Consider the following 15,206-nt stretch of genomic DNA (forward strand, 5'->3'; position numbering starts at 1 on the left):
CTTTTGATTGCCTGTCTATTGTCACTCTCATGTCTCTCTGTATATTAGTTGGTCTGTGTTCTTAGTTCCTTGCTGGTTCCTCTCGTTCACTACCCCTGTTTATGCTCAGTTTTGCTGCGTTACAGAACTGTGTACACATGTAAGTTTTTGGCTCGACTCATGTTTGTACCTGCTGTGATTTATGTTACGTTTTGGAGACATCATGCTGCTGCCAAGCTCTTATCTGCACTTTGGTCCGATCCAAACCCAGACCTCGACATTGTTGTAATTTTGTATTTGACTTTTATGACATACTTATGTCCCTTAGAATTTTAACCTTGTAAATTAAGACTCCCAGCTGCACTTTTCTGTTTATCTACTAAACTGATATTTTTACCTCAGCTTTGTCAAGTTTGTCTTCACCGCCTTTACAATTCCATTCAGAAACTCTGTAATACCTATGCTGTACCAGTAGGTGGCAAAACATTGACAATAATTACAACCAAATTAAAAAAGAAGACGGTGCTGAGTGACGCACAAATACTCCCACTTGAGAGGCTGCAGATTCCCATAGAGATAAGGAGAAGAAAGCAGGGATACAGAGCTGGAGTTAAGTGTCGTGAGAAAACATTAAGTGTAAACCCACTGTATCTTGGGTCGTCATGGGAAACTTAAAATTGGTTCCTGACAAAATGGAGTACCAGCAAACCAGCGCCATGTGTTTCATGGAGATGTGCAGACAGTAGCACGAAGGACAGCTGTAAGAGCAGGGGCGGGGGTCTGGTGATGTATGTAAACAACAAGTGGTGCAACTAAGGGCACTTGCATGTAAAGGAGCAGTGTTGCACTAAAGATACTGAGCTCCTGGCTGTTAGAATCCGGCCATACTACCTTCCCTGGGAGATTTCACACGTGACTGAGTTAACTGTTTACATCCCCATGTTGGTTGATGTTGAAGCAGCCTGTGAGCTCCTTCACACAGTAGTATCATAGCTGCAGGCATTGCACCCCGAAGCTCTGCTTCAGAATTTTTTTAGAAACAGATCTGTAGCTTTCAGTAGCTTTCAATAACACCTCTTTACCCATTACTCAACTTTCACACAGTATGTGAAATGCCACACCAGAGGCAACAGAACAATGGACTTACTGTATGCAAACATCAAGGATGCATACAACTCCACCCCCCTCTGGGCAGCTCTAAACAACCTGGTGTACTTCCACTCAGACTACATAGCCATGGTGTAGCTGCAGGACGCTGGAGTGGACGGTTCTCTCACTGCATGGAGCTACCCCACAGATAGACCACAGTATGTGAGGCTTCGCCACTGTGTGATAGACATGGTAGTCTGCAGCACTGGGGCTCCTCAGGGAACTGTCCTCTAGCTTTTCCTCTTCACTCTCTACACCTTGGACTTCAGACACAACACTGCCAGTTGTCACGTCCAGACGTTCTCCAACGACACGGCCATTGTGGGCTGTATGTCTGAGGGGAACGAGAGTACAGGGAGGCCATCACAGACTTTGTTGGCTGGTGCGCACAGAACCATCTGCACATCATCAAGACTAAGGAGATGGTGATTGACTTCGCAGGAAGGTCATTTCCACCTCACTGGTGAACATGCAGGGCTCGGACATTGAGACTGTGGTGGTGTATAAGTACATGTGTGTTCAGCTCAACAGCAAACTGGGCTGGTCCACACTCGCCAACGCCCTGTAAAAGAAGTGCCAGAGTCGCCTCCACTTTTTGAGGAGACACATGTCCTTTAATGGGTCCAGGGCTCTGCTCAGGACATTCTACTACTCTGCTGTGTCCTGCATTGTGGTCTGCTGCACAAAGCGGGACAGGAATTGACTGGAGAAGCTGGTTAAGTGGGCCAGTTTAGCTGTGGCCTGTCACCTGGACTCTTTAGTGGAGACGGGGAAGAGGGGGGTATAAATCAAACTGACATCCATTACGATCAACGGCTTTCCGATTCTGTGGGCGCTCTGAGCAGCTTCTTCAGCAGCAGGCTGCGTCTACTTCCTATCAGCAAGAAGACTGTACAACAAAAAACTATAAATTTGCAACATTGCCAAAGCATATATGTTTAACCTCTTTTATAGCTCCCTGTATAATTTTAAAGTCCTTCTACTGGCTGCCTGTATCTCAGATAATAGATTTTAAAATACTTGTTAGTTTCTAAGTGACTGAATGACTTAACACCGAAATACATTAAAGATTTATTGCTGCTGTATCAACCTTCCAGACCACTCAGAAGACCTGAGTGGTCTGGAAGGTTGCATTTAGTTCTTATGCTCCTCTATTTAGAAACAAACTTCTGGAAAACTGCAAAAATTCTGAAACCCTGAGTTCTTTAAGATTATAAACCCTATTATTGCCATATTTAAACTATTAGCTATAACATATTGGTAAATGTTTCTACTGGGGATAAAAGTTGATTAAGATTTTCCACCTTGACAGCAGGGTCCTTTACAGACAGTGTAAAGACGAAGTTGGGAGGAAGGTACAGAGCACCAGGAAGTCTCTGATTCTCAGTCCAGATGTGGACTCCCCCCATTATCGAGAAACATAATGGGTGAGAACAGTTTTAAAGACCTGCCGCCTCCCCAGGGAGAAATGTTTGATTTTATGTTAAGAAAATATGGACTTAAAAGCATTAATTAATTTTAGTTTGTAGCCCAACATTTTTTTATTTTTCTACCACTGCAGTGTACTTTTTTGTTTTATATTTTTGTCACTGCAATGTACTTGTTTTTATCATGTGAAACACTTTGAATTGTCTTATTGCTGAGATGTGCTATAAAAAATAAACTTGCCTTGCCTTGCCTTACATAACTATTTTAGATATAGCATTTATTTTTCATAGTTAGCTTTTTTTTTTCCAATTCAGTTTCCCCCTTGAGGAATGAATAAAGTCATATTGTATCTTAAACTCAGGAAAAATCTGGACACCTGTGAAAAAAATCTACAAAAATGCTCCTCTGTTGTGGATCCAGCAGAGAATGCCAGTGAATGTGTGCAATGTCTGCCTCTGTGTCACTGTTAGCAAAATATGGGTAACCAGTCCACTCAAGTTTTTAGAATAATTTATTTGAAAATTGTTTCTGGCCAGGATATTTGATACTTTCCAAGACATCCAGTGTAGAACTCATGGAACACAATGATTTGATTTTGTTCTTACAGCCTCAGGAGAGAGAATAAATCGGTCTGTTCTTGTGGAGTATGCATTGGCCTGTGGACATAGCCTATTATTCAGAAGGAGAATTGTCAGCTTCTTATAAAAATACAATAACAGGTTATTAAAAACAAAAGTCTGGTGTTTTAGTATAGATGGGATGTTAAAATCGTGAGTTGTTCTTGATCAGTATCAGTTTATGTTCAGAAAGGCAGCTCTTTAGTACTCGTTAGTGCATGAATTACCAACACCTGATGTATAGTGGGGCTGCAGTGAGACTTTAAACTAATCTAATTTACCCACTTAGGTTTTAACACTGATAAAACATTCAAGTTCAAGGGTAACCATTAAAGAAATATATGTATAATTTGGCTTTGGGTAAATATTTAAGCAAATGCTAAATATATACACGAGGAGAAGCTTTATTCCTTTGGAGGAAAGCTTTTATGCTGCTGGTGAGTAAAATATTTCCAACCTTTCCAGTTTATTTGGTCTTCTTGTACTACTTGTAATACTTTTTGCATTCTCACGCAATAGTCTTTGTGTTATCTAGAAATACTTTGTGAAACTCATTTTTGTAATCTGTTTGGAACTACTGTCAGAAAACTGTCAGTAATTTAGACAGAAAAAAATGTGCTTGTTAGTATTCAAAGCCCATTCCCGTTCCTTGTTGAAGAAGCTTGCCATTAAAGTCCCGGGTGTGTTTTTAGCAGTTCCACCCATGAGGATCATACTCAACAGTTGGTGCTGAAAATATGTTCGGCTGATTTGTTGACAGTGTGAAACCAACACAGTGTATTTACAAGAGTTTATGTGTTATTCACTTTCAGCAAAAGGGAATATCTGTTGCCGAGGCAACACTTCTCTACTCAGGAGGGTATGAAGGAAGGAGACACCTGAAAAATGACACCAGACCATATTTTTGGCTGCAGTATGTGGGCTGAGCATTGGAAATCTCCAAGATTTCCTAAGAAAACCTAGATTTATAGGACATATAACCCTCTTTAGAAAGCCTCTCTTATGGTGAATGTTGCTTCAAGTAGCTTGGATAAGTCCAGAGGGGATAAGACTCACAATACCAGAAGCAGGTGAAGTCTGTTTTAAGAAGACACATCTTTTAACATCTGTATTATTCCAAGTGTTTTCTATTGCCAGAAACTCTCTAACAACTGCTTACATTTAAAATGCATCTTTCTTTTTTTGTGTTGAAAGTAAGTGTACACTTTTTAGCTTGACAGCTTGGTAAATATAAGTCATGCGTTTGCATGGGTCAGTGCACCCAGCTGTGAAGAACCATAAAACACATAATGCATGCTGGGGGTTGCAGTCAGAAGAGAAATGCATCAGCTGCAGCAGGAGCAGCATCAGCAAAGTGTTCAGCATCTGAGACTAAGCAAATGAGTTCGACAGCTGAAACAAACAGCTCAATTAGTGTTAGCCAGTTCAGCCCACACATTAGCTTATGTAAAGCACAACATTTACATTTCAATTTATTTTCAGTAATGTTTACTCCCTCGAAGGGCTGGCATAGATTAAATAAGCTATCCATTTCAACTAAACATAACTGTGTTCCCAGAACATACTTTAGATATAAAATGTGATCCATACAAAATATATATGTGATGATAAAATTCTCACATTCTGCATTCCTCCAATAAAAATAGAAACAAAAAGCTATTCTGACAGATATGAATTTAATAAGTTGTAATATCAACAAATTATTAAATTAACAGACCACATGGCTCGGAAAATTATACATTTAAGAAGATGTCAGTTGTGTTGATCGGTATTACTTACACCGATCATATTAAGCATTTAGCTTGTTGATTCAAAGTTTTTCTCCAAAGACTTCCTCCCACATTCCATAAATATGCATATTGGGTCAACTGAGCACTCTAAGGGAGCTTTCATGTTTAGCTTTAAACAGACCAGAGTTTGTTTCCTGAGATGGTCCATTTTGTTTGGGCAGGTGTGAAATCTTATCTGAATTAGGGTCAGACCAAACAAGTGAACACTGGTCTTTCAGAAAATGGCCGTATTGGTCTGCTTGCTGGTGTACAATATGCTTACAGTCAGAATTCAACTGAACTATCAATCGTACCAGAGATCAATTTATACGCACGATTTACAGACATACAGGTCCTTCTCAAAATATTAGCACATTGTGATAAAGTTCATTATTTTCCATAATGTCATGATGAAAATTTAACATTCATATATTTTAGATTCATTGCACACTAACTGAAATATTTCAGGTCTTTTATTGTCTTAATACGGAGGATTTTGGCATACAGCTCATAAAAACCCAAAATTCCTATCTCACAAAATTAGCATATCATTAAAAGGGTCTCTAAACGAGCTAAGAACCTAATCATCTGAATCAACGAGTTAACTCTAAACACCTGCAAAAGATTCCTGAGGCCTTTAAAACTCCCAGCCTGGTTCATCACTCAAAACCCCAATCATGGGTAAGACTGCCGACCTGACTGCTGTCCAGAAGGCCACTATTGACACCCTCAAGCAAGAGGGTAAGACACAGAAAGACATTTCTGAATGAATAGGCTGTTCCCAGAGTGCTGTATCAAGGCACCTCAGTGGGAAGTCTGTGGGAAGGAAAAAGTGTGGCAGAAAACGCTGCACAACGAGAAGAGGTGACCGGACCCTGAGGAAGATTGTAGAGAAGGGCCGATTCCAGACCTTGGGGGACCTGCGGAAGCAGTGGACTGAGTCTGGAGTAGAAACATCCAGAGCCACCGTGCACAGACGTGTGCAGGAAATGGGCTACAGGTACCGCATTCCCCAGACCTGGGCTACAGAGAAGCAGCACTGGACTGTTGCTCAGTGGTCCAAAGTACTTTTTTTGAATGAAAGCAAATTCTGCATGTCATTCGGAAATCAAGGTGCCAGAGTCTGGAGGAAGACTGGGGAGAAGGAAAAGCCAAAATGCCAGAAGTCCAGTGCCAAGTACCCACAGTCAGTGATGGTCTGGGGTGCCGTGTCAGCTGCTGGTGTTGGTCCACTGTGTTTTATCAAGGGCAGGGTCAATGCAGCTAGCTATCAGGAAATTTTGGAGCACTTCATGCTTCCATCTGCTGAAAAGCTTTATGGAGATGAAGATTTCATTTTTCAGCACGACCTGGCACCTGCTCACAGTGCCAAAACCACTGGTAAATAGTTTACTGACCATGGTATCACTGTGCTCAATTGGCCTGCCAACTCTCCTGACCTGAACCCCATAGAGAATTTGTGGGATATTGTGAAGAGAACGTTGAGAGACTCAAGACCCAACACTCTGGATGAGCTTAAGGCCGCTATCGAAGCATCCTGGGCCTCCATAAGACCTCAGCAGTGCCACAGGTTGATTGCCTCCATTGCCGCATTGAAGCAGTCATTTCTGCAAAAGGATTCCCGACCAAGTATTGAGTGCATAACTGTACATGATTATTTGAAGGTTGACGTTTTTTGTATTAAAAACACTTTTCTTTAATTGGTCGGATGAAATATGCTAATTTTGTGAGATAGGAATTTTGGGTTTTCATGAGCTGTATGCCAAAATCCTCCGAATTAAGACAATAAAAGACCTGAAATATTTCAGTTAGTGTGCAATGAATCTAAAATATATGAATGTTAAATTTTCATCATGACATTATGGAAAATAATGAACTTTATCACAATATGCTAATATTGTGAGAAGGACCTGTATATGCGATCTGAAACTGTTTGAATCCCAGCTGTGCATTTGTGTAACCACAGCAGGACATTATAGTCATATCCCCTCTGCTGTCTGTTTTTGGACTCTCAGTTATACAGAGCAACATGCTGGAGAGCCTGTTGCTGCTCATACTGGGCAGCTTCTTGTGATCTGGTCTAGGCAGTTTTGGTAAACTTTCAGTCCAGCCCCCCAGACTAGCCAGACTTCAAAAACTCCCTGAATTGAGTGTGAGTGCATGTGTACATTTGTTCTTATTAAAGGATTAAAGGTTTTATCAATTTTCTTAGTGCTGCATAGTTCTTGCACTATTCAGATGCTTTTGTTTTCCCTATTTTGTCACCTTACAAATTATTTGGTAGACCATTTCAAAGATTAGCATAATTGTGAAGGAAAATTATGCATTTGAAAAAAAAAATGTGACTAAAAACCTGAAAATGAGGCGTATATTTGAATTCAGCTCCATTTACTTGATGCCCCTAAACGAGATTCAGCACAACCAACCTTCTTCAGTGTAATTTTGTCTTGGTAAAAATCCAGCTGTTCTGTGAAGCTCTAAAGCAGAGTTAGGTTATAAAACAATATATTTGGCTTTAAAGATTTCATGGAAAATTGTTAAACCCATCATCTGAAATAGAAAAGAATGTGGTACAACTTGGCCATCCACCTAAACTGAAAGGCTGGGCAAGGAGAGTAATAATTAGAGACGCTTCCAAGAGACCCATGGTAAATCTGCAGATATCCACCGCTCAGTTAGAATAATATTTTGAGAGGTCAACTATTAGTTGTGAACTCCTCAAATCTTGAATTTACAGAAGAAAAGAGAGCCCTTGCAATTAGAATCAAACTTGCCCTTATCCAAACTATATAGAGGACATATCGTTGGAACATGTTTAAAACCATATAGTATCCCCCATCCACTGCACAATTGTGGGCTTATTTGCATTGGATTATCACATAAAATCCCGATCTATGGAGTGAGATAAAAAAGACCAAGTGAGGTAGAAAGAGTGTTTCCTAGTTGGCTTCTATTAGCTGGATTAGTGTAGAAGCATTAAAACCTGCTGGAAGCTAACACCTCACACCTTCTGTTCGTTCCTCTGCTCCTCCATAACACTTATACTGCTTACATTCACAAAGGAATGGGTATCATACTCTGAAGTGAAATTGGGAGGAAAAACACACCACATTCATGAAGAAAAGGTGAAAAGGATGTGATTTATTCAATGTGTGTTCTTGCCAATTAATAACAATGATACACTGTAGAAATATGTGCTCTCTCTTGTTCACAGCCTGATAAGCTCCTTGGCACAGATTTTGTTTTCATTTCTGTTTTCAAGTCAAAAACCATCTAATTATGTACTCTGAGCGAACGAAGGGAGAATGTGTGCTCCAAATTAATCAGAATTGGAATTAATGTAGCTTACAGCAGAACTAGACAGAAGGTGTATGCTCCGCGTTCTCGACGATGTGTCTCATGCACAGCCCTACCAAAAGCTTGTTGCTGCTTCATGATTAAATCAATCCATTCGACACCATGACAAGTAAGGGAGATTTATCTGGCATGCCAGGAGCGCTGTAATGTGTGCAGAATCCGTCCAACAACTGAGTAATAAATCTAAACAACCCGACTGCAGCCAGCTTAAAGGGAGCTAAACACTATTGAAGTGGTGTGACAAATGGCACTTCTTCGTTGCTTACATAACAAATGGGAACACAACAGAGCCAAGCGTTAGATATCTTCCACATTAAAGTTACAAGACAGAAAACCACAGGTGGGCCAGAATATAACTCAATAAAGCTACTGCACATTCGTAATGGAGACATTTTTTTCTAATAGCAGTTAAGTATGTTAATACCAGACAATGATGACAAATAGGTAGGTTAACGTGTGGGTAGAAGTCAAAGACTGTTGGAAGTAGATATTGTTATCATACCGCCATTACAAACAGATAGAAATATAAACGTCTATATGGTAAGAAATGACCGTTTAAAAGATGGCTTTGTTCTTTTTGTTTCATTTGGCTTTAGAACTTTTTGCTCTATCTGCAGTTTTTCTTCAATTAACAAGTACACCTTTTTCTCCGTAACATTATATCTTTAAACTCAAAGACAGTTACGGGTAAAGGTTTTCATGACAAAGTATAAAACAACATTTCTGTCCTAGTGTGATGCATTTACCACCTTTTTTTTTTTTTTTTTGAAGTACAGCCTGCTGGTACTGGGTTTCACCCAATGTTGCCTTCAGAACTGTCGTGATTCTTCATGGCATAGATTCACCAAGGTGCTAGATATATTCCTGAGATTTGTGGTCCTAGTGACATGGTAGCATGCTCTACCATGCTCTGTTAGACTGAGGTTTGCTACTATTCAAGAAACCAGTGCCACTGCCAGGCTGAACCATTGATACCAGGAAGGACAGATCATGCTTCCATGTTTACAATAAGTTCTCACCTCACCATCTAAATGTTGCAAAAAAAAAATCAAGGCTTATCGGACCAGGCAACATTTTTCATCGGTTATTTAACAGTTTTGTGCGCCTTTTTGAATTGTAGCCACATTTTCATGTTCTTGGCTGACATTAGTGGCACCCGTGTGATCTGCTGTTGTAGTTCATATGCTTCAAGGTTCAACGGGTTGTGGCTTTAGAGGTGGTATTTTGCATACCTTGGTTTGTAGCAAGTGGTTATTTAAGCACCTGTTGCCTTTCAATGATGTTGAACCTGTCTGTCTATCCTCTTCTGACATCAACAAGTTATTTTCATCTGGATTAGTCTCTGTAAAGCTAAAAGCTGGTTGTTGAACAAAATTCCATTAGATCAGCAGTTTCTGAAAGACTTAAACCCACTTGTGTGGCACCAACAACCATGGCACATTCAAAGTCCCCTTTCTTTCCCATTCTTTTGGTTGGTTGTAGATCAGCAATTCTTCACTACATTTAGATGGCTGGATGCACTACATTCCTGCAATGTGATTGACTTATTTTGTTAACAGGCAATGGAACAGGTGTACCTAATAAAGTTGCCTATGAGTGTATTAGCAAATATAAACAAAGAACACAAGCAATGTGATCTATAGTGGTGCAATTTGTTAACGTGTTCAATTAAATTTATTGGTACATAAAATGCCACAGAATTATTCTTTCATTTTTAGATAAGAGATGTTCGATTTTTAGATGTTAGCTGATGTAAAAATGTTTAGTCTTTATCAAATTATTTATAGCCTGAATAAAAGATGTCTTTTATGTGGGGTGCATTTTAAGACTCTCATAGAAAGACTTGAAACTATACTTGGACTTCAGCCTCAAACAATCTTTATCTTGTGCAATCATGCTGAAAATAAGCTGATAAGCAAGCCACAGAGTGCAGCTCAGACCAGGGCATGCATATCTTCCTGTACATTTGATTTGAACCAGCACTGGCACACAGATACAGATTATTCTGCACTTCCTTTTTTAAATTTACCTGTAATTTGAAGTTAACCATTGATATATCCATCCATCCATTTTCTATACTCACTTCTTTCATAGTGGGTCACGGGGAAGGTGGTACCTATCTCCAGCAGTCTACGAGCAAGAGGTGGGGTACACCATGGACAGGTCACCAGTTCATCGCATTCACACCAATTTAGAAAGACCAGTTAACCTAAAAGCCATGTTTTTTGACTGTGGGAGGAAGTCGCAGTTCCCGTTGAGAACCCATGCATGCATGGGAAGAACGTGCCGGGAGTCAAACCGAGGACCTTCTTGCTGTAAGGCAACAGTGCTACCAACTCCTTCACCGTGCAGCCCAGACATTCCCCAATGCTAGCTAATTTACAATTGTGTCTTTGTAGATCAATATTTATAGTAATGGTCAGGTTATTATTGCACTATATCATTCAAAATAATTCCCAACAGCTCATAACACTCGTTATGTACTGAATGAAAGACTGAATGAATGAATGAAATAGTAAATCTCCATGTGTTCAATAAGCAGGTAATGATGACAATTGTAGTGTTTTAGGCAGATGTAGATGGCCTGTGTGAGGTAAGAAACTATGGGGTAAGAATGCTGTCAAAAACAATGTGTATGTAAAGACGGAAATGTGTGGATATTAGTCAATAATTGTGCATAAGTAAAATCCAAAAGAGGTATTGTATATTTTCTCTATAAGAATACAAAATAAAATGTTACAGCTTCAACAAATTACAAACACAAAGTTCAAGTTTACAGTTGTGGTTTATTCTTTATGAATACAATAGGCTATAACAGTTTGTGAATACGATTTCTTTTCTATGAGAATACAAATTTACATCAATGACTTGGTGTCACGTGATCTCAGGCTGGTTAGTGGAGCATAGTTAGTCGATTCGCATTGAGCATGCGTTGTCACACTCCTCACCGCCAGTAAACGTAGTGTCGGAATGGGAGATAATTCAGTGCTGCTGCTGCTTCTTCTTCTCTTCTTTTGCTGGTGGTTCGCAACAAATTCAGAGATGCATACTGCCACCTGCTGTACATCATTGTATAACTCCACCCACTATATTCTATGTTTTAGTTTTGTATTTCATAAAAATAAGAACAATGCTTTATTTATAATACTCTTGATTACTCTTGACTAATATTCCTTTTAGACTGAATTATCTCCCATTCCGGCACTACGTTTATTGGCGGTGAGGAGTGTGACAGCGCGTGCGCAACGCGAATCGACTAACTGCTCCACTAACCAGCCTGAGATCACGTGACACCAAGTCGCTGATGTAAATTCGTATTCTCATAGAAAAGAAATCATATTCACAAACTGTTATAGCCTATTGTATTCATAAAGAATAAACCATAACTGTAAACTTGAACTTTGTGTTTGTAATTTGTTGAAGCTGTAACATTTTATTTTGTATTCTTATAGAGAAAATATACAATACCTGTTTTGGATTTCACTTATGCACAACTATTGACTATTATGCACACATTACTGTCTTTACATACACATTGTTTTTGACAGCGTTCTTACCCCATAAACACTCATTTCATTTATGAGAAACTACTCTTGTACTCGGGGGATTACTGGTTTATTTCATAAAAAAATGACTTACAGTAGAATGACAATAAAATGTACTGGGTTTGATTGAGCCTTTCATACTTTCATTTTCACAAGTATTTCACAAGTAAAAATTTCAAAATCCCTGTATTTTACTTTTACTCTACCTGTACCTGTAAGTTGGTAGTCAAAGGTTTGGGTTTCTAAATAGCAGTTGCATGAAGAATCCAAATTTGTTCTGGGCTGTTAGAGTAAAGCTAGCTATGTATTGTTATTATAATCATAAACCTCTAACTCTACTTCTAGATAATCTATTTGATTTGGGCTTTAATGAAAAATACAAAGTTGTTTTGAAATTTTTAATTGCCGGTTTAGTTTCTGCTCTGGTGCAACTGGGCAATTTTCAAGATTACAGTGTAAACTCTTTGAGACACTGCTTATTGTCAAGGGAGGTGTAGCCTGCAGAGCACTTTGTGTCTCCTAAATAATTACTGGCCTCAGAAAGAGGAGAGTGCAGAGGAGGAAGCTTGATGGTGAGCATTAGACAGCCCCATATGTCTTTATCTGCAGCCCTCTTTACTCAACATGTCTACTTTTCTTTACTCCAGTCTCTTCTTGTGAGAAACCCCTTCACTCTCTGGTTTATGCACGTCTCACTATGGCCCCTTGCCCTTTGCAAGCAGCTTCAGGAGTGCTGACATTCCTCTGTTCAGAATGCATGAACTCTCCTTTGGGAAGTAAATCTGTTTCCATAATTGGTCCCAAGACCGCAGGATAAATACGTACATCCGCCTCTATTAATTGTTACCGGCATAGAAACCTGGGTGCTGGGTTGATGCAGTTGTAGCCACATACACACTCACACTTCACTCCCCATGCAGCTTGTACCAGTTCCGTTGCCAGGGTAACATGATCAGGTCAAAGCGGTTGAGTGATCTCTCCTGTTCCCAGCTGAGGACACTTCCCTTCTCGCCACCACCACCTTCTCACCATCTCTGCACTCGCACATCTTTGCACTTCACTCTCTCTGTCCATCCTCTTTATCCTCTCCTCTTTGCCTCTTCCCTGTCATAACTTTCCTCTGGCTCATCACATTTCATCTACTTCCTTATCACTGCGTGGTTACTGTTCTACATCTGCCACACAGGATCAAAGTAAGAAAGGAAAGGTCAGCCTTTGTTTGCCTGCCGGGTTTCAGTCAAATAACTATAATCACATAAAAGTATCCTTTGAGAAGAAGATGATTATAATGAAGATGTTGCATCATACATAGCGATAGTAGATAAAATCATATAATATATACATATGTTCAAAAATGTTAATGATTTCACCTCAACTTATGGCACAGTTAAATGAACATTTTACTCATTTAGTAGAAAAATAAATTCAGGTTATTCAGAGTATGAGTCTGCTATCATATGTTAGATATAATTCATTGAATTTCCTCAAAAGTAAAAACTGTCTGCCTAAATGATACCTTCCAGAAAATTGTTCATATCCTTTGATTTATTGATTAATGATTTTATTTTTTTTTTGCACTTTGACGCATTACCATACAAGTAAATGTATTTTTTATGGGATTTTAGGTGATAGGCCTGCACAAAGTAGTACATAATTGTACACGATTTTTAAATTTGCTTCCAAACTAAAAATCTGAATAGTGTGGTGCCCAAGGATTGTTTTTTTGTTTTTTTTAAACCAAATCCTTCTCACTGAGAGATTATGCTTGAACATAGTGCACCATGGCACTTGAGTTTTTTTGCGTATTTTCTACAATGTATCTTAAAGTTTCTAAAATGTCGAGATGTGTTCATTTTACCTGATTGTTCAGTGGGTGTGCTGTGAAAACATTTTTGCTCTGTTGAATGGTAACCGCCCCAACCTGGAGGCTCCAACTTAACCTACTGCAGTATACTGCAATATAATTCCACATGGCAAGATTTGTGGCCACAGAAAATCTGCTTTAGAAAAATCCTTTTTGGCTGATTTCCACTCTTTGGTTTCTGTTATACTTTGACCTGCCGAAACTGATTATACTTGACTATAGTTTCTCTTTAGGAACTATAGTATAAGAAGATGTAAGAACACCATTTAAAAATTGTTCTAGCCTTCCTACCATGATCATTTATTATTTATACCAAAAGCTGAGGCAACATCCCATTGTGTGTGTGAGAGGGCTGTCACTGTAAAAGACAACACTATTACAGAGTTGAAATGTGAATCTGTCTAGTCTCTTATTTCAGAGATTAAGACAATCAACACTATTACCCACCAGCAGCCTATGTTTGCATTAAAAGCATTAAAATGTGCATCCTTACTAGAGCTACACTATGCAGTGAATTGCAGTTGTCATTGCAGTATCAGTGTGATAGTTTAAAATTGCAATGGTCTGCTCGGATGCAATATTTGTTATGATTCAAGTGTAATACATTATAATTCTGCATGCCAGTACTTCTGGACACACTTTCAGTATTCTTGATGCCCATATTTGAGGCAGATTGGTAAGATGTTAAAGTTCACAAACAGCACTGGGTTATTGTTTTGTTGGAAAAGAAGGAAAAGTGTTAGTAAATGTGGATTCATCGTGATTCATTTTCACTTCTGACATTGATCACTCCTAGTCCTTACCTAAACTCTTAGATATCAAAAAGGCCATCAATAATTTAAAATACAAAATATTTCATGGCAGCTTTGCTGTATTTGGTTCAGCCTTTCCTGTTATCTGTTGAAAGTGTTGTTCTCTCTCACTTTGCCGCAGCCTGACATAGCAACCGATATCCCACATGATCTGGAAAATATAGTTTCCTTTTTAAATAGTTTCTTTATCTCTGACTTCATTTTTAAACATTTACTGTTACTGAAAGTAAATGATGCTCAGTGTTTTGTCAGCTTCTACAAAGCAAAGTGTTGGTGTTACTGTGACCTCTTAGCACTTGGAAATAGTGGAACCTTTGATGGGAAAAAGTTTGGATTTCTGAGTTTCTAATCACTGTTCAGGGCGAATCAAGCTGAAAATTGGCCAATTCTGATCACTGGCATATTTTTTCTGTGCATCTCCAAGAACTAATAATTATTTTATTTGAATAAGGATAACGTGTTAAATTACAAAAGCACCAGCCTGTTAATGCAAATCCTCCTTTAAGAATTTTTACGAAATTAAATATGGTGTCAAGTGGTCAGTGTAGTGACACTGTTACTACCTTTGCTTATTTCCAGACACAATAACTACAGGGATTTACTGCACAAAGTCCACTTGGGTTTGTTCACCAGACCAAGTTTCTATTAATAACTGAAGAGAAGGAAACCTGAACTCCATCATTACT

At 39.0% G+C, this 15,206-nt stretch overlaps 1 protein-coding gene across 9 annotated transcripts in view; it reads left to right on the plus strand.

The window, feature by feature from the left end:
- Positions 1-15,206, plus strand: part of fbrsl1 (fibrosin-like 1) — a 427,092-nt gene that overhangs the window by 111,489 nt on the left and 300,397 nt on the right. The window contains exon 1 of one of the 9 annotated variants that reach the window (XM_047380821.1): positions 3,502-3,610. The exons of the other annotated variants lie outside the window; for them this stretch is intronic. Coding sequence (XP_047236777.1) covers positions 3,602-3,610 — 9 coding nt within the window. The 5' untranslated portion in view covers positions 3,502-3,601. Of the gene's footprint in view, positions 1-3,501; positions 3,611-15,206 lie in introns of those variants that run through there. 9 annotated transcript variants of the gene reach the window in all.

The sequence above is a fragment of the Girardinichthys multiradiatus genome, chromosome 12 (assembly GCF_021462225.1).
Source record: "Girardinichthys multiradiatus isolate DD_20200921_A chromosome 12, DD_fGirMul_XY1, whole genome shotgun sequence".
In the NCBI taxonomy this organism is placed as follows: domain Eukaryota; kingdom Metazoa; phylum Chordata; class Actinopteri; order Cyprinodontiformes; family Goodeidae; genus Girardinichthys; species Girardinichthys multiradiatus.